Genomic DNA, 20,874 nt, shown 5'->3' on the forward strand with positions numbered 1-20,874 from the left:
TTAAAAAACTCGCCTAGAAGATTTCGAAGTGGTGCCGTTGCCAGTACGTGGCAGAAGGAAGCTGGTATCTAAGCAGGATGAATCTGATGAATATAGCCAAAGCCTGTTATAATAGAGGACGAGTAGTGAATAAAGGCAGTACTCTGATCCATTAAAAATAACATAACTTGTCGAACCCTCGAATCTAAAAAATAAAATAATGTTAATATCTTTGTGTAAAAAGATTTAACAAATGATGCTCTAGATGAGGTAAAAAAGTTAAAAAAGATAATTTTAAAATTCTTTAGACTTCGTGAAAATAAGTAGAATAAACTGTAATTAGGAAAAAGTTTCCTTGGTAAGAATTTCAAAAACTTTCAAGATTTCTAAAGTATAAGATAGGTAATTAAACGATAACTAGAAAAAATGTTTAGTAAAAAATAATTTGGATTTTAACAAAAGAAACTAAAAAATAATAAGGTAAAAAGAATTCTTTAAAAAATTTGAATTTTAATCATAATTATCTGTGAAAAGCATAAAAATTTTAAAGAAAAAACTTCTTGTCAATATTAAAAATAAATACCTAGGGTCAGTTTTAGAAGATCTGAAGGTTATTGACATCGCGGGAGTATCACCCAGTGTAGTAACTGTTAAATCACAGGCCTTCAGACGCAGCAGGTCGGAGATATGGGCACACAGGCTGTATTGTAAGTGCTGTGCCACGATCGCTCGGAGGGTTACAATTGGAATCTTAAAAAATAAGATTTCTATTAGAAAACAATATCAATGTGAGATGAAAGAATAGAAAAGTGTAAACCCCGTATATTGAAATTAGTTTGATCCGAAATTTTCTAAGATCTATAGTAAAAATTTGAAGAAAAATTTACCCGAAAAAAGATTTATGAGCTGTGTAAAACTGATTACCTGATCTGGATCCTTTAAAAAAGGTGTCACATGCTTATCAATAGCCATGGTCAGATATTGAATGGGTAGTTTGGGCGCTTTCTTGGTTAGAGGCTGTTCTGCTGAAGCTCGTCTTGTGATACCTTGGTACATCCTCTCTATTTTGGGGGGTCCAGGGTGATTTAATATCTAATGCGGAGGCGAGGAAGTCGATGGCGCCTGCCAAACCGACTACGGCGGATTTTTTAGCTGCGGAGTCCTCTAGAAATTCGATGTAAGCGGCTAAATCTTTCTTTGAGAAATTTAGCAGAGTCTTATGTCTATTTCCACAAAAAATTTCAAAGCGTCGTAAAGTACGGTTGTGAAGTAATTGTGTGGACTTAGTTCTTGACGACGCGGTCAGTTTAATGTGACGTTTTCTTCTTTCCGTAAAGTTATATTTCTCAAAAACTGAAGGAAAATAAAGTGGGCCTCTCTTCTCTAGAGGTCTATTGTCTTTAATTGTTTGTAAAGAAGCGTTAAACTTATGATAATTAACGGTAGAGTGTTTGAAAGACGTTCTCATTTTAAGATGCTGAAAAAATTTTGTACAAATCATTAAAAAATATATTAATTAAAATTGAGGTAAAGGAATTGCATATTCTTTACCGGTGTGAATCAATAAGGCGAGAGTTTTAAACGACTTGTGGCCATTGAAAAAATTATTTGGCGTAGAAGCAATATAGTAAGGATCCCAAAAAAGAAAATTTTTGACAAAAGAATTAAAATAAGATCCTTTAACAATACAATTCCAAAAGGGGTACGTTGGCCATGCGGGCAAAACTACTACTGCTGTTATATCATCATACAATTTTAATTTATTAAAAACACGAGAAAGTAAAGAAATTAGGGGGTGGATATAGTAACATTCAGAACTAGTCAGGGAAACTGTAAAAAAGTCAATATCGACACAATTTAGTTGAGGGAAAGGGGAAATAAATTTCTCTACTTTGCAATTTCTGGATGTTGCGAAACAGTCAGTTGAAAATTTGATAGAAAAATAATTTTGAAGAAATTGAAAATCATCTAAACTAATTCCAAATTCATTAGAAGATTTAAAAAGTTTAGAGCCTAAATCTGCTAAAGTAATGAGTGAGCTGTCTCGGGGCATCCACTTGGGTAAGATACGAATTGCGTATTGGAATTCCAAAAGTTTTAATTGAATTAACAATATTTGAATTACTAAATTACGGCTTCCAATACGCAAAAAAGAATATAGACACATACTATCTGTTATCCAAATAACTAATTGTCCTTTAAGGGTAGCAAAATAATTGCTGTAATGTTCAAAGGCTTTTATAATGCTTAAAAGTTCTCTATGTCCTGAAGATAATTCAGATTCTTGTGGAGTAAATAAATAATCAGAAACAATTTTACAATCTCCAGCTTTGAAAGAAAAGGCTGAATGGTCGGAAGCGTCCGACACGAAGATATTACAATGTTTGTTTAAATCATTAGGATCAATGTTGTCAATTAAAAAAGAAATTTGATGGGGGGACAAAACTTCTATTGTTTTTGATTCAGTGCGAATGGGCTGTCCATTTAAAGAAACAAAATGTTCTTTACAGAGGGACAGTTCTTGAAACATGTCTGCATTAACAAACAAAGATCCTTTCCAACCGTACTGTGAGGTGTAAACACCTAAAGCATGATTAGAATTTCTAGCTATTACACGGATAAAGTCTCCGTGACTAAAATATGCGTGACATAATTTGCCTAAAAAGGAGGCTAAAATTTTAACATCTACAGGGTCATTGGAGTCAAAAGCAAGTAAAATTTTATCAAGAAGAAATAAGACTTTTTGAATTTTATTGATAGGAAGAGAAATTATCATTTTACTAATCTAGAATAAATCCTAAATATTGAATGCGTCTGACAGGTTCTAATTGACATTTAGAAAGTTGGAAATGCCAACCTGCACATAATAAAACTGATAATACAAAATGTGTACTGAGAAGACATTTAAAGTAATTTAATTCGACAGTCAAACCGTCATCAATATAGACAGAAATGTCTATATTGTGACGGTGACAAAAATGTTTGACTGGACGAATCAAGGCATCTACTAAATAAACAGCTGAGGCTACCCCGAAGGGTAGCCTGAGATATTTATAAAAAGAATAGGAACTGTCAGCATTCTTGTAACAAAAACCAAAAAATTCGGTAACAGCGGGATCTTGGTTGGTTGGTTGGTTGGTTAGCCTCCAGAGGACGTTCACACGTATCTGCTAATGCACATGTATCAGTTACATATATTTTGTTGTAGTTAATTCAGGTAGAACCCTCGTCAAGATTAAGAAAGTCTGCAGCCTGTTTTGGCTTTGTCCACAATGATAATACGTCCAATGTAGTTGGATTGTCAGGGCAGTTAAAAAGATGTCTTGTGTCATGGGGTGAGTTTTTGCAGTTGGGGCATTTGTCATCAATGTTTTCGTCAATTTTGTGTAAATAAGAGTTAAGTTTGCGGCTGAAGCCAGATCTCAGCTGGGAGAGTTGTGATCTGACATGTCTGGGGAGAGTCATTTCTTCTTTGTTTATGTCAGGGGGGGTATGTCCAAGTACCCTGTTGGGGGGAAGGTTCTCAAGTACATTTTTTACTTCTGATGTATGAATTTCCTTGAGTTTGGCCTTCTTGTTATCTGCATTTATAGGTAGGTATTTGCGAATGCAGTTTCTAAATTTCTGTATGGTTGGTTTAAGATGGTTTCTGGCTGGTAAAGGCTTGGAAATGTGTTTAGAGCCAGGATGGTCAGGTTGATGGCATGTTAATAGGTACTGTTTAGATTTCATTATACAGTGTTCTTTGATTGGAAGAATCTTAGTTTCTTGGTGGATATGATGTTCAGAGGCCATCTTTAAGTTACCAGTTACCACCTTAAGAGCTTGATTTTGAGATCTTTGAAGCTTTTTCCATCTGGAATCTGATATGATAGGGGTCCAGATAGGACAAGCATATTCTAGGCCACTTCTAGTTGTCGCGGAAGAGCTTGTCAGAAGTGCAACTACCTGGAGATCAACACCATCAGAGTCTTCAGCAAAGTCTTCCAACCTACTCCTCACAGAGGACACATGTATCAGCTTAAGAAACAGCGGGATCTAGATGTACTTGGTGGTACATACCTCGCAAGTCCCAAGATGTAAAAAATACATCCTGAGAAATGCGAGGTAGTACTGTCTTAATGTCGTTTAAGGAGACGTTTTCAGGCTGGAGAAGTAGATTAATATGACGCAATAAGTCAATGCACAATCTAAAAGCAGGAAAATTCTTCGAAAAAATGGAAAAGGGATATGAAATAAAAAATTTATCAAAAAATGAAAAAACTTAATGAAAAATATTTCAAGGGGCAAACGAAAAAAAATGAAAAGAAAAAAGATTTTTTTAAAAAAGAACATAGAAACTTTAGGGGAATCAAAAAGGGATGAAAAAACAAAGAAGAAAGAAAATGAAAATATATAATTTTATGTTTCGAAGAATTTCCCTGAGTTTAGTTGTGTTAGTTAAACTACATGTTCTACTAGCTACCGTAAGAGGCGAACAACAATAAGGCTGATGATCAATTTGAGCAATAATACCTTTATCTAACAAGGATTGAATTTCTTGATAAACAAATTCGGGATTGCGAACAGCGCTATTGTTGTTTTTCTCGAAATACGGTAACACAGGAGATGTAAAAACTTAAAAATTAAAAGATAGATTATGGAGAATAATTGTAAAAATTTGTTTAACAAAAGTAGAAAAAAGTAAACATATATAATCTACCTGGTTGATATCCAAAAGTAAGAGTATTTAAAACAAAAGGTGGTGCTTTAAGAATATTTTTATAAAAATTGATTGCTGTAAGCGAATGAATAGAATAGGCTGGAGAATAACTGGATAAAAATTCTGCTTGAATATCATATAAACGTTTATAATGATCATAATCTTCTGTAAAACAGAAATTTGTTAAAGAAGAAATATGAAAATTAGGAATATCTGAGGTAGGTATTGGTAAATTTAGATCTTGAATAGTGTAGAGTGGATTAGACTTATGACTTAGAGTTAGCGGAAGGACAGTCGTCGATTTTATGTCCTTCGCCGTTACAACCGTGGCAGCGAAGAACTCCTCAACCTCGTCCTCTGGATCCTCTGCCTCTCTGAGAGTTTGTGCCTCCATTGTGGTTGAACCGGCCGTTAGCGAAGCCACCACGTGCTCCTCGGCCCAAGTCTCGAAAGTCAGGTAACGAATCAGAGATGCGCTGCTGTTGCGAGGTGAGATAGCGCCTGTTACCTGCTAAAGCTACTCTGTTGGCGTGGCTAATGTTTTTAGAAAAGGCCAGTTCAATGTAGCCTATTGAACTCTCGGCTACCTAGATAAAAAGAAAATATTGATATTCAATAAAATTATTATAAAATATAATATATAACTGCCGTATTAAAAGAAGTTTCCATAGAAATAATAAAAGATTTTTAAAAATGAAATTGAAAAAACTAAATTCAATTGGAACGAAAGAATAGTTATTTCTCGCATTTTATTATAATGTCTTTTCGTGGATGCAAGATATACAATCATAAAAATAAAAAAACAGTCCCTTTAGCTTAAGATGTCGAAGGCACGAGCCAATAAAAACTGGTTCTAATCCATACTTGCGCATCCTTAGATATAATTCAATACTAAACATAGTTTTTTCGTAGGATGAGAACTGGTTTCTATCTACCGGATTCGAATAAAAAACGAGAAAATGATTGACACAGTTTTGATTATGTAAGACGAAAAAGAAAAGAAATTTTGAAATTCTTGCCTTAATTGCTTGATAACAAGCCTGTAACGACTGCTGCAAGTCGTATAAGAGGTTCTTGGGGGCCTTCAACGCTACGAGGCGCTTCGCAGCGTCCTCAACGTAATTCTTAGAACGACAGGTGTCTCTTATAACACATTTTAAAAATGTGAGAGAGATATCGTTCTTTTCATCCAAAGACTGAATAGAAAAAACTATGTGAGATTCCCAAGAAAAAGATTTAATTGTAAGAAAGATAACGTGGATAGAATATCAAAAAATCTAATATTTCAAAAAAATTTGAAAAAACGTTGAATAGAGAAAAATTTATAATAAAATTTAGAAAAAAATACCCTTAACCCAATGTAACTACCCTTTTTTGTTGAAAAATGGACTAATTAACCCCTACATATATTAAAAAATATATGATTGATAAAAATTTAAAATTTTTCTTACGTTGAGATGTTCAAATAAGCGTTCTCGCTCGGCGTGAATGTCTGCAGAGGTCATTCCTATCCACGCTGGTGGGTCTGATAGGATTTCTGCTGCTCGTCGGAGGTGACGTCGAGCTTTCCAACCTCCTACTAATTGGCTGCTGCTGTCTGAATCAGACGAGTGCCGCTTTCCTTTCTTCTTTTTCTTCTTCTTTCCTACAGAAAGAAATATATGAAGAAATATTTATTTGAAAGGATAATTGTCAAAAACTAGTCAATGCTTATAGAAAATAAGATGCTAAGAAATTTATAATTTAAATTAAACAGTATTTAAAATAAATTTCTGTGATAATATCTTCAAGATTCAAAGATTTCATGAAAATAATTGTATAAGACAAAGGATTTTATCTAATAAAAACACCTTTTCTCTTTCTCTTCGGTTCATCTGATTCCGTAGAACTTGAAGATGAGGAAGATGAACTAGATGAAGAGGAACTACTTGGGTAGCGTTTCTTCTTTTTAGACTTCTTGCGTTTGGGGGAAAAATCATCTAAAGAAAAAATAAAAATTTGTTTTTAAGTGTAATAAAGTAGAAAAAAGGCGTATAAGTGTGAAAAAGAGAAAAAAGAATAAAGAAAGGAAAAAAATTAGAGTTTCTAAAAGGAAATTTATTAGGGTAAAAAACTGTCAAGAAGAAGAAAAAATTATTGAACTCAATAAAAAATCAAATTTGAATCAAGTCATGATTTTCTAAAGTATTAAGTTTACCTGAAGACACTGAATCATGTCTAACAGGCATCTTGACTCTTTCAGGTTCAATGATTGGAGCTGCAGACACCGATGGTCGCGCTAAAGCTGCAGACTCTTGAGGTCGCGCTGACATTTTAGGCGGCTGATGCATTTGAGGCACAAAACCTATCCCCGGCAAAAACGAACCGGCTTGAGGGAGGTTATTGAGCCCTAAAGGATCTTTAGGATCTTTTGGGATAATATTGTGCGAAGCCGATGAAGGGCCTGGAGCTACAACCGTAGAGGGAGCTGAGGCAGTTAACGGAACCGAATAGGTTCTTGATAAATTAATTGTAGAAGTCACTGTAGAAGATGCGGGGGGGGGGATCAATATCCTCATCAGAGGAAATGTGCGAATGTCCTGTAGGAACAGGCATTTTATTTCTGAAGATGAAAAACAAAAGTGAAAAGATTTGAAACAAATACAAAGTAAACAATTTATGAAAATCATGCAAAAATCAAAAATACATGCTGTAAATTTAACAATTTTTTAAAAAAGAAAAAATTTAAAATGGAAGAAAAATGAAAAATAATTTAGAAATTGTGTATTGAAATTTTGAAAAATAAAGAAATTTTGTTATCAGAAAGAAAAAGAAAATTTTGGAAAATTATTTATCAAGAAGACATATATTGTTGCGAATTTCGGCTTCAAATTCTTTAAATGTTTGGCCAAACTCATCATAAATAGATTTAGCAGTGAAAAAACAGTCGTCAAAATCATGGTTAAGATGATCTAATTGATCACGAAGAATGTGCACACGATTAATCATTCCTCGGACTGTTAGATGTTTGTCTGTGGCACTATGAAAAGTTACATAAAAATTAACACAAAAAGTTAGCCTCTCCTTAAGTTCACGAAGTTTACGGAAATATAGTGTCCTGACATTCCGTAGTTTGTAATACTCAAAAGGAGTCATGATCACAAAGAATTGAAAAACGATGATCTGAAAGAAAAATGCAGATACATAAATAACTTAATATGTCAAAATTGAAAAATAAAGAAATAAATATTAATGTAAAATACAAAAAATTAGAAGCAAAAAACTTTTCAATAATAAATGAAAATAATATGAAAAAAGGGGCTAGGGAGGGAGGGTGAAAACGTATTTAAAAAGCGATGTAAAGAGAGAGTACTAACTCTATCGGTGAATTGAAACGAATGAGAATATGAAAAACGTTTTGTTTTAAAGTAAGTTTTAGGAGATTTCAACTCGTGTAACAGCAGGTTATAGAAACGTGCATGAAGCGCAATTTTCGAGAATGCTCCGTAATTTATTGCAATCGATCAATAAAATAATAACAACTTTCTCTTAATTCAACAAAAAATGGCCATTTTGTAACTTCATTTTATTCCATTAAAAACGTCTTATTTCGTTTCCTTATGCTACAATCATTATTTTTTATCGATCGATATTCCATAAATCACTAAAGAATCCTCGAAAAGTAAGCTAAAAGAGTTAGAATATTGGGAAAATTCGAAGAATTCGAGAAGTATTTAGGAACCAATCTCCATTTACTATTGAAATTCTCCCGAATAATCCCAAATGCAAATAAAAATCCCCAAATGAAAATAGTAAATAATGCAAATACGTTGAAATAATATATATAATTCACTAAAAAACTAAAACTTACTGTTGAAAACGTATTTAAAAAGCAATGTAAAGAGAGAGTACTAACTCTATCGGTGAATTGAAACGAATGAGAATATGAAAAACGTTTTGTTTTAAAGTAAGTTTTAGGAGATTTCAACTCGTGTAACAGCATGTTATAGAAACGTGCATGAAGCGCAATTTTCGAGAATGCTCCGTAATTTATTGCAATCGATCAATAAAATAATAACAACTTTCTCTTAATTCAACAAAAAATGGCCAATGTTTTATAATTCGCCATCTCAATAATGAAAATTCTGTAAAAGATAGTTTCTCGTATTTATTCGAATCCGGTGGATAGGAACCGGTTCTCATCCATACGAAAAAACTATGTCTAGCACCAAATAATATCCAGCTTTCTACGAATATAAAAATGTACAATCATAAGATTAAAACTAGTTTTAATCTTAAAATTGTACATTCTATATCCGCGGAAAGCCGTTTATAATACGATGCGAGAAATATCTATTAACAAAATTAACTTATTCAGAACAGACTTACTAACTTTTAATAGAATTGCTAAGATCGCGACTGTGACATAACACTTAGTGCATCCGTTCGTTTTCTGGTAGGTGCTAGTAGATTTCATAACTTAAGGCGTTAAAAATGGTTTAGGCTGCTGCTATATCAGGCGCGCAACTTTAATAGTTAGTGTAAGGGAGATTGTTTTGACAAAAAAACAGTCGTAACTTATACTATGCACAGTTAGATCTTCCAGTCAAAAGCCATGCAATCAAAATATTGTCTAAAGGAAGTTTGGCCGTGTAAGCATACACTTCATTAGCAAGATTTGGTTTAGAAATATATGAAATAAACAAGGATGACAACATCCATAAGTAGCGAAGCTCAAAATTATGGATATCCGGGAAAAATGAACTATAGAGCAGTTTCATAAAAAAAAAAACATTAAACTAATGACCTAATGGCGTATCCTATAATTTTTAAATGTTTTGTAATTTAAGAATAAATTTGATATAGGCTAGAATTTAACATATCCGAATTTAAAATCAAAACAATTTCGTCATGGACAAATATACGTCTATAAAAGAGCAGCTTAATTGTATAACAGTTGTTTTAATTTTAAGATTGAAACCAGTTTTGTTAGCTAGAAGGGCCGGGGCTAATAATAAAACTGGTTTTCACTTTTTATTTCTAAGAAGAAGAAAAATTGTACGGAAAGAATTTGTGAAAGATAAATGTGAATGAGGCAAAAGGGAGGGACGGGACATTTAGCTGTTTATTACATTAGTCCCCAAAGTTTTATAATAACTTTTTCTTATTCGTTAGTTTAATCATGTTTTAATAATATTTGGTTGATTCATAAAGTTTAGTGTCCAAATATTTCAACCACTAATTGTAATCTACAAACAGGGTAATTTTGTTTATCATAATGGGGGATGTACATCAATTTGTAAGCCATTGTCTTATCCCTTTATATCCCAGAAGAGGCAGAGACTATTTAACAGTTTGTTTACCTAAATAATTTAGTTCATTACTAAAACCCGGATAGAGACTATCTTTATATAAAAGTAATAATATGTATTTGTGTTTGTCTGTCTGCCTGTACAGAAGAATCTCTAAACCGATATCGTTCTCCTGTAAAATGTAGCTTCTTGTATGTCATGGGAAGGTCATAGATGTTTTTGGGGATGGTAACACCAACCTCTCAAGAGAGCATAGACCCATTCCCCTACTCACCTCAAGCGTCCATAGAGGCCTCTAGGGGCGTAGCCACTAGTATTTCTTAAAGCAAAGGACAACTAACTTCTTCATATTGATTTAGTAAAGCATAAGGAATATTGAAAATTTAAAGAACACTTTCTTAGGGGCTGGACAGCAGATATTAAATCTTGTTTCTATTACTACTAGTTCAACTCCTTCAGGACAATAAACTACTTCAATGTCAAAATCTGGAAATGATAATTTTATAGAAAAAATCCACGATTTAGTACTATAAACAGCTGAAACAGATATAAAAATGTACAATTATAAGATTAAAACCAGAGGTTAATTCTTTAAAAACTTGTTTTGGCATTTTGCCTCACTAAAGTAGTGAGGCAAAATCATCCCCTCTAAATTTTCAGCGAGCCTCACTAATTTTAGTGAGTCAAAGAATTTTTAGTGAGGCAAAAGTTAGTCCCCAGATGCAGAAGGCACGGACTAACAAAATTGGTTTTAATTTTATTTGCATTTTTATATTTGTAGAAAAATGGATGTAGTACTATAAGATACATGATTTTTCAGTATGACTGTGAACCAGTTCTAATCCACCGGATATTAATCGGTTTGGAAGCCATACTGGAATATACATACCTGTTTGTGCATGCTGCAGACACTCAAATATTAACTAGATTAAAACTACCAGTCTTTCTTAAGAAACATATAACACGGTGAAAATTTAAAAGCATTTTTCATATCCTTAAATTTAATGTAACAGGATCCTACTCTGTCTGTATGTTCCAAAAGATCACGATAATCGCTTGACCGATATGGTTATCCTTTACAATGTATAATTATTTTTGGGGAGGGAAACACCAACCTCCCATAAAAAGTAACTAAAATATCAAAAAGTATATAAAGCGGCCACTAGGCGGAGCCAGCGTAGAAACAGCTGATCTTAATTAATATAGACAAATTATTTCTAAACTTGGATATTTAAAAGAAACATTTTACAGCGTTTTAAAAAAATTATGGGGTAATTTAATTATCATTATCAATTCAACAGACAGACCAAATTTAAACATTCGAAGTAATTTGAAGGAATGTTCACTTTTTTATGTATCTTCTTTATATTTTCAGTGTGGTCTTCTGTTAAAGTTCTAAATACTTGAAATATAACATTAACTAAAATGTTTTATTTTTTAAAAATTATCAGTAAATGTTCAAAACATATACTGCATGTTAGTTTACTGTTTATAATACTGTTGTTTTCTTGTTATTGCTGCGCTAATTTTATAACTTTTTTGTATTTTCTAGAATGACGTCAAATGTGTGAAATTGTTTTAAATATATTAAAGATTATTAATATTTTTATCATTTTCATTTCAGTATTTGTGGAACATTGTCTACAAAACGATACATTACATGATTTTTCAGTATGGCTCATAGCCTGTTCTAAACCAGCGAAGTCAAGGTAACAAAATTATCCTTCTAAAGATTAAAATTATTGGTCAAAAATTTTAACACAAATAGATTCGAACCAACCACATACAATTACCCAAAGTTTGTGTTCCAACGAATAAATTAAAATAATTATATAACTTTGGGTACCAGTGTAATTTACAGTCCATTGTCCCATACCCCTCCCTGGGTTAGAAGACATTACTGTAGAGAATTGCAAACAAATTGCTGGTTTTATTACCTTCCAGAGATTCAATATGATTCTGCAGACTAACATTTACCCAGGGAGGCAGGGCACATTATTACCTTCCAGAGATTCAATATGATTCTGCAGACTAACATTTACCCAGAGAGGCAGGGCACATTATTACCTTCCAGAGATTCAATATGATTCTGCAGACTAACATTTACCCAGGGAGGCAGGGGACATTATTACCTTCCAGAGATTCAATATGATTCTGCAGACTAACATTTACCCAGGGAGGCAGGGGACATTATTACCTTCCAGAGATTCAATATGATTCTGCAGACTAACATTTACCCAGGGAGGCAGGGGACATTATTACCTTCCAGAGATTCAATATGATTCTGCAGACTAACATTTACCCAGGGAGGCAGGGGACATTATTACCTTCCAGAGATTCAATATGATTCTGCAGACTAACATTTACCCAGGGAGGCAGGGGACATTGGGCGCTTTATTAAAAAATTATAAATGAAATGGCCTAAACCCATCCTGGGACCAATGTGAAGCTTCCATTTAAATGGGACTCATTCGTTTCTGTAGTTATTGAAATTTTAAGTACCAAAAGCTACTTTTTAAGATAGAACTAGCGGCTTCGCCCCTAGCCTATAGAAAAAAAAATACTTAAAAAGAAAAATTAAGTATTTCTGGTGCTGCCATTTATTTTGAAGTAACTGCCTAAAAACAATTTTATTTTTGGGGGGGGGGATTTTCATTTTTGGATGGGTTGGGGGTGACCCACCCACAAGAAAATAGCTTAAAACACCACAGGACCAATAGGTATATACCCTGAAGAGTAGAATCCGATCGGTTCAGTAGTTACCGAGATCTTAAGGGACAGACAAACGGACGGACAGACATCATTCTACTTTGTATTATAGATATGTACAATTTAATTTTCTATCTTAAAAGGGAAGAATTAGAAAGAAAGAATTATGTTGTGATAAAAATATTTTGTCTGTTCTTTTCCTACCTGCAATAAGTTAATCCCTGTAGACTGGTACAAACGATTTTCCACCTAGTTTTCCTACAGTTTTTAAAAGCAAAGCTTTGTTATAATTAGGGTCCGTCACACACGGATAGCTTTTTTCGTTATTTTAGGCACGTTATAATTTTATTATCGATTTCAAACTTTGCATGGTGATTCCTTTAGTAGTAAGGTATAATTTAGAAAGCGTAGCAACTCTATAAGCATTACCAAATGTCCGTACATCCATTTTAAACATGTTGATTTTTTTTCTTTTTTAACAACAAGTTTTTATGTGATCTAATCATCCGATTTATCTTATTTTTGGTATATTGATTCCTGGGACAGCAAAGTATATAAAGTGTTATAAGCGAAGCAACACTATAATCAAGTCCTAAAAATGTAAGTATGTCCATAAACATTATTTTATACCAAGCAGTTTTTCAAAAAATTTACTTACAATTTTGCTTCGTCTCTTATACATTTATATTTTGATTATTCAGTTCTGACACTTTACAAGTGTTAATGTCCGTTTTTTCCTACCGTTTCAGTGCTTCGCTTTTATGGATGTTGGCATCCTTGTTTTTAATGCTTGTCTGTTTTAAGAAGGGAGGCTTTTCAGTCTACTTATCTGTATCAGTAAGAAGAATAGTAGAAGGGGCACAAGCTGTATGTTATTCAGTTCAAGGGGTGGTGACCCTGTGCTGACTTTATATTGGGTCTTTCAGTCAAGTCGCTACAAACGAACAGAGAACAATTAGATAGCAGACGATAAAGGTCCCAAGCAAGTAAGTTTTCCCTATCTTGGGAGTGTGGAAGTATTTTTTCCCAAAAGAGTTGAAAATTTTTACTAGACCTAAAAGAAGCTTTTTGTAAAGGAGAACCTTTTCGGCCAACCGGTAAAACTCGTTTATTTTTCATTTTAATCTAAAATCATATTATTTTAACTGGTCTAGGGCACCTAAATAAAAGGAAAAGAAAGGAAGATTGCCAGACTGTGGCGTACAGCAGCACTGTCCCTGATAAACTTTCCCCATATTGCTCCATTTAACAGATTTTCAAATATTCAACAGAAAAAAAAGGATCTTGTGCAGTTCATGGTAAAATGATCCTGGTAACGATTATCTTTCAAAGTTCATGTACTTTGAAGGCTTTTAACTGCCAAACGATTTAACGTACAAGGCACATCGTTGCATGCGGCATAAGAAGGATATTTTGAATAGCCAAGATCCAATGATGCACAGGGGAAGCTTTACTGAAGAAAAACGTGTGAACTAATTTTTTTCCCGCATTATACAGTGTGTTTTTTTTTATGAGAACTTTTTTGAAAGCAATTTTACCCCACTTATAGTTATCAGAATTTAATGATTAATGGCTTATTTTCTTCGTTTTCAAGGCAATTTATAGAACAACAAAAAAATATTTCAGTTTTCATTTAAAAAGTACAGTAAAATTTAAAATTCAAAACTTAGGTGTCAACATCTAAAAATGGTTTTAGCGCATTTTTCTTATGCCTTAATCTTCTAAGAAAAAAATTAGATTTTCTGTAGTCGACTTTTGGGGGACAGTACTCCCTCCCTGGTTGAGATATGACCTTTAGACTTTGATATGTTCTAGTACATGTCCCTAATAGTATCTGTATACATTTTAGCTCTATATCTAAACTTTGAAGTGTTTTGCAGCCATTCTTGCAAAATGGTTGAATATTTGAGCATAAAAAAATGCGCTGAAACCATTTTTAGATGTTGACAACTAAGTTTTGAATTTTAGATTTTACAGTTTTTTTTAGATAAAAACTGAAATATTTTTTTGTTGTTCTATTAATTGCCTTAAAAAACGAAGAAAATAAGCCATTAATCATTAAATTCTGATAACTATAAGTGGGGTAAAATTGCTTTCAAAAAAGTTCTCATAAAAAAACACACTGTATAACTGTTCATTATTGAGTAATGAATATTTCAGAAGCTAGTAAAAGTGACTGTCTCAGATTATGACGTCAAAAAAATTAACCAATGAGTGGCCTATATAAATTTTACCATTGGTCAATTACAGTGTATACTGGCTTCTCATTGGTTATTTTTTTACGTCATAATCTGAGTCAGCCACATTTACTAGCTTCATATTTCAGATTATTTGTAGGGCTTCTTTTAAAATTTTGTGCGGGTATTAGATGTTTGGCCGTGAGCAGGAGCATTTCACCGTGAACTGCACTAGATCCGAAAAAAAAGTTTCCCCCTCTGTCATTATGGTCAGCTGAATTTTAGTTTCTGATTGTGTACATATCCTATCTCAATATTAACCACTAGCTAAAAAAAGCTTCAAACTTAAAAACAATAAATAAGATTTGAAAAATTAAATTTTGAAGGTATAATGTATAAATCATTTATACATTACATCGCTTTTCCCTTTGACTGGATTTGCTAAAGATAGGCTTTGCAATATTTGGGTTATCTGCTGTGCAACTTTGGAAATTAAGGAAGAAATAGGCAATCAATTTTCAGTACAACAGTACAACAGTTACCCTAGATGTTTTAATCTAGATGGGATTTAAAGGGATAAGACAATGGCTTATAAATTGATATACATCCCCAATGGCGGTACATAAAATTGCCCATTCTGTAGATCATAGTCAGTGGTTTTAACATTTTGACACTCAGCCTATTAAACCAACAAATCAAATTCAATAAAAGCTCCAAAAGTTGTTAGAAAACGCTATTTTGAAACTTTTGGGACTAGTGTACTAAACAGCCGAATGTCCCCTCCCTCCCAGATAAATCTTCTTATTTATTGGTGAGAATTAAAAACTTAGATTGCTGCTGCGGCTGCCGAGCCCTGCTATATAAGTTTAAACAGTCTGAAAAAAGCATAAAAAATACATATATGTAAAAAATTATATATTTCTTACGGTAACTTTACCTTACATGAAAGGAAAAACTTTAAGATAAAATGTTTCAAAACTTTTGAACTTGGAATTTAGTCAAATTCTCTTAAAAGTTAAAAACAAGAAAAATAAAAAGCATAAGTAGCGAAGCTCATAAATTATGAACGGATATCTGGAAAAAAAATGAACTATAGAGCAGTTTCTTAAAAAAGACATTGAACTAAAAAATCACGAAACCTTGTAAGATTTTTAACGTGAAAATCTAGGAATCAATCTAGCATCTCAACCAATAAGCAAATCTTAGTGAAACTTTGTGGGGATATGTAAATTGCTAAGGCACTCTAAACAGTTATGGCCAAATCAAGTTGTATACTGGATGTACTTCCCCGGGGATCTTCCCCGTAGCGCAACGGACTGACGCAAGGACGGAAAAGTGAATCATAGAGCATATTTCCTCCTAAAAAAAGGTTAGAGTGCTTGGAATATATTGTAGGCAAATTTTTAAAAGATTATAAAATAGGGTTGGGCCGGATATCCGGCCGGATAGTTCCAATATCCGGTATCCGGATATCCGGCCGGATATCCGGCCGGATAGTTTTAATATCCGGTATCCGGCCGGATATCTGGCCACACCGGATATCCGGCCCAACCCTATTATAAAATGTATTTTGTCCTATCTTTAAGGTAAATAAGAAAAAATGCAGGAAGGTTTTCCTTTGTAAACCTCTTCATAATTAAAGACGTTGAAAAGAGTCTTGTGCTATATGAAATGCATGACCATAATTGTAAATGATATGGATATGTAAAAAAATTTGCCAGATTTGTGAAATCGAAGGACGCAAAGCGCCCCAAAAATTTATAGGGGGAGAAAGGTATACATCCAAGAAACTTTTGTAGGTAATTTTTTTAATAGTAAGTTTTTTGTCTGCTGCTTGAGATTTCAATAATAGATTGAATTCTCCTCTTTTTTTGAAGTTTCAAGAACGTCCCGTAATAGTTTTAGGCTATTATCTGTCCCCTATATATTACTCCCTCTATGATAGATGCACAGCCTCTAGCATTTTAATAAACAGACACACACATCCTATTGCTCAACTATACTTTGTCCCACAACCCTTTTCCCTATTGGCAAAAGTTGTTCAATTCTCATTATCTATTTGATATCAGGGATCTAAAGGGATAAGAAAATGGCCGATAAAATTGATGTATATCCTAAATGATGATACACAAAATAACCCCTTCTGTAATTGTATATTACAATTGGTAGTTGAAACGTTTGGACTTAAAAATTGCCTAATCAAAATTCAAATAAAGTTTCCAAACTTGATAAGCCAACGAATAAGAAAACGGTATTATAAACGGGGACAAGTGCAAAAAAAAAACAGCCCAATGTCCCCTCCATCCCTGATTTGAAGTTTGTATGTCTAATTGTAATTATATTTGCATAATTCAATAGGAAACTTTGAGACATATTATATAATAGAAATGTATTACTCAGAGTAATTAGAACAAAGGGAACTGCAGACGATTGTTGTGTGTGTGGCTGTCTGCAGCTTTTTCGGATTGTCCAATAAATGTGGTTCAGACCAAGGATCTAAAGGGCAATGGCAAATAATTGATTTAGATTTCGATAATGCTAAACAAAATTGCCCCTTCTGCAGATTACAATTAGTGGTTGAATCGTTTGGACTTTCAACTTAATGAATCAACCAATCCAAATTTGTGAGTCAACAAAAAAGCTTTGGTGACAAGTGTAATAAACAGCCAAATGTCCCCTTCTTCCCTGGGTTCAGCGAGCAATAGATGTAGGATAAACGTATACTATTATTGACAGGGAAAAATTTGTCGTCAATTTGCTAATATGGAACTCATTTATTGGTCAGTTCGTTCATGTAGTAGGAGAGGAGAGGATGGGGTATACAGAGAGAATTTGGGGTGTCGTTATTTTAGCCAGCTACTAACATCCAAATAATAACATATATCTATTCTGACTGCAATAAATCAAAGAAAGTAAAGAAATCTTCTTCGGTTGTGTGAATTAATTTATTATTACTTGCATCTTACACCAGATTATCATGTTCTGTAATAAAGTGAAACTTGTAGTGAGCTTAAATAACGATCCCCTCCTTCCAACCTCTCCCCTCCTACTGGATAAACGATCTAATCAATAAATTTGTAAAAAAATCCTGTCTTAATATCCACGTATATTCACATTCTTTGTTTTAGGTATTTTTTATTTAAGCTGATATTTGACAGCTGTAATTTTTCCAGAGTAATTGCAGTTAGATCTAAGTAACATACTTCCTGCTAATTAGCGAAAACTGTTAGAAAGCTGCCGCAGATTTGTATTGCGACGAAAAAAGCTGTGGCTGCCGAACACTGAATAATAATTATAATACTAAATATAAATTAGTTTACAGTAGTAATAAAATTCATTTGTCTGGAGGGGTTAATTTAAACAAAAGATAATTACAAATCTACAAATTCACCATCAGCATTGCCAATTACCCAGAGCGGGAGGGGACAATGGGCTTTTTTTCACACAAGTCCCCAAAGTTTTATAACAACGTTTTCTTATTCGTTGGCTTAACAACTTTGTGGATTTATTAAGTTGAGTGTTCAAACATGTAAACCACCATTTTTATCTCGGTGAATTTTGATTGGTTGATTTATTAAGTTGAATGTTCAAACATTTAAACCACAATTTTTATCTTCAGAAGGGGTAATTTTGTATATCATCATTGGGGAAGAACATTAATTTTTCGGCCATTGTCTTATCCCTTTATATCCCCGCAACTCTGTTTAAAGCATAGGCAACGCACAATGATTCTCCAATCTTCTTTATTTAGATGACTTATTTGGCATTGCTGAGATACGAGATTTTCTGATCTTGTAGTTCATATTGGAGTTATCTCTTCCTGGCTGTTTTAGTCTACCTGGTTTTCTATTTCCTTGGGGATTCAACGTCAAGGCTTGATTGGTTAAATCATCATGTCCTTTCCTTAAAGTGTGCCCCAACCATTTCCATTTTCTCTGTTTTATTGTTAAGCTCAGCATTTGTAATCTTATTTGGCCAAAAGATCTTGTGGAGGTATAATAATTAGGTAAATAGCAAAGCACAAAAAAATCTTAAATAAACCAACGGATAAAGTGAGTTAAAGAGCAGATGCCGTCTATTCTTAAATTTGAATATGTTATCATTAAGATTTAAAATAATCTTTCACCCAGTGCAGTAGGTGTTCTTGAACACCCTTACGATTTTATTACACCTTCCTTAAACATTGAATCAATGGGGGTGTTAGCTTTGGCGGGTGTATTAAGAGAACAAGTGTGGTGTATTTTTAGTGTTTGGGAGGTGAATACACACCTTCTGTGACTACACACATCGAATCAAAAGTAAAACAAGTATCCGTAAATTGGCAAATTTTTTGTATTACCCCTTTTAAATTTAAGAGGGGTGTATTAGAGGTTGTAGACCCATTTTAAGGTGGTGTAGAGGGATGGACACTAAGGGGAGTTTGTGCACCCCTTCCCCAACTTTTATTTTGCTCAAGGGGTGTATCTAACCCCCTTCTGCTAGTCTCTGGACTCAAAACTCAAATTATAAAATTAACAAGTAAAAAGTTCAAATTCTAATTTACAACAAAATTAGTCTAATTTTTAAATGATAACAAGGATGACAACATCCATAAAGCCAAAGCTTTGGAACGGTAGGACAAACTAACATAAACACTTGAAGAGTGTCAGAACTGATTATTCAGAATATAGATGTTAGATAGTCGAAACCAAATTGTAAGTAAATTTGTTTAAATCAAGATGATGTTTAAGGACATACTTGCATGTCTAGTACTTGATTGTAGAAATGCTTCGCTTATGACATTCTACTTTGTCAGAATCAGAATTCCAAAAATGAGATTAATCGGATTATTTTATCACATGAAAATTTGTTGTAAAAAAATTAAAAATCAACATGTTTAAAATGGACGTACGGACATCTGGTAAAGATTATAGAGTCGCTACGCTTTTTAAATTGTACCTAACTACTACAGGAATCACCATGCAAAGTTTGAAATCGATAGGACAATTCTAACATGCCTAATCAACGAAAAAAGCTATCCGTTCCAGACGGAAGGACGGACGTAAGGACAGACGGACGTACGGACCGACCTTAATTATAGAAAAACTTTGCTTTTAATAAGTTAAGATTTGTTTGTGTGATCTAGATGTATTCTTCTCAAAACATTTTGCCTCTCCACAAAGTTTTGCTGCCCACATTTGCGAATTATTTGCACAATTATTCATAAATTTGCAAATAAACTTTTGGATTAGGTTAGAAATACGCAGTTTTCAAGCTATATTGAATCTGATATAGCATGAAAATGTGCGAATATGACCGTTTTGTAAAAAATTATAGAGCTATTTATTTACCTTCAAACAAGGAAGATATGATCAGTTTACCTTGATTAGCGCAGCTAGCAATCCTTATAACACAGTAAAAGGATGTTTGTCTGTCTGTCTGTTTGTCTGTACCGAAGGATCTCGCTAATCGCAGTACCGATCGGGGTTGTGGGAGATTTAATACTATTTTTGGGGAGGGTACCACCACCCTTCCAAGATAAATCGCCCCGAGAAAAAAAAACCTCCAAAATTTTTTTTTTTACTTTTTCTTTTAAAATCTAAAATAAGAAATTCGACTCTCCCCTCCTCAAGTGCCCCTAGAGGCCTCTAGGAGCGTATCCGCTAGTGAATAATGTTATAATTAATCAGTATTCCTACGAATCCAGTTAATTTTCGCTGAATTAGAACAGAATCATGTATACAATCATCCGAAATAAACCCGACTTGATCCCAACTTGATATCTGGCAAATATGTTGCACAAAGCTGCTGATTAAGGATAAATGTGCTGATTTTAATTAATTCTTTATTTTCCTTAAAATTCTTTCTGTGGTAGATACCTTCAATTTGTATGAAGTGCACTCAAAGCCCCTCATTTAGTATTTATAGTATTGGTGGACACTTGTACTTTGGACAATCCAAACATAACTTAACCCTTAAAACCCTTTCAACGACCCCCACCCCCCCCCCCCCCGACCGTTAAGAGTTAATCATATTT

The 20,874-nt window shown here is 33.5% G+C and overlaps 1 protein-coding gene across 1 annotated transcript; it reads right to left on the reverse strand.

Moving 5' to 3' along the window:
* LOC145331172 (uncharacterized) lies at positions 1-1,555 on the reverse strand. The gene is made up of 3 exons (XM_080175796.1): positions 904-1,555; positions 563-729; positions 1-184 (listed from the first exon to the last, which is right to left on the reverse strand). The coding sequence occupies exons 1-3, from the start codon at positions 1,033-1,035 to the stop codon at positions 1-3; spliced, it is 483 nt and encodes a 160-aa protein (XP_080031922.1). The 5' UTR covers positions 1,036-1,555.
* Between the last annotated feature and the right edge of the window lie 19,319 nt (positions 1,556-20,874).

Source organism: Acartia tonsa, chromosome 11, assembly GCF_053477335.1.
Source record: "Acartia tonsa isolate MP-2025a chromosome 11, ASM5347733v1, whole genome shotgun sequence".
In the NCBI taxonomy this organism is placed as follows: domain Eukaryota; kingdom Metazoa; phylum Arthropoda; class Copepoda; order Calanoida; family Acartiidae; genus Acartia; species Acartia tonsa.

Coding starts and splice junctions, on each gene's coding strand:
- LOC145331172 (XM_080175796.1), bottom strand. CDS start 1,035: ATGTACCAAGGTATCACAAGACGAGCTTCAGCAGAACAGCCTCTAACC. Junction 730..903: donor TTTTAAAGGATCCAGATCAG/GTAATCAGTTTT, acceptor TTATTTTTTAAG/ATTCCAATTGTAACCCTCCG. Junction 185..562: donor TCTTCTAAAACTGACCCTAG/GTATTTATTTTT, acceptor TTTATTTTTTAG/ATTCGAGGGTTCGACAAGTT.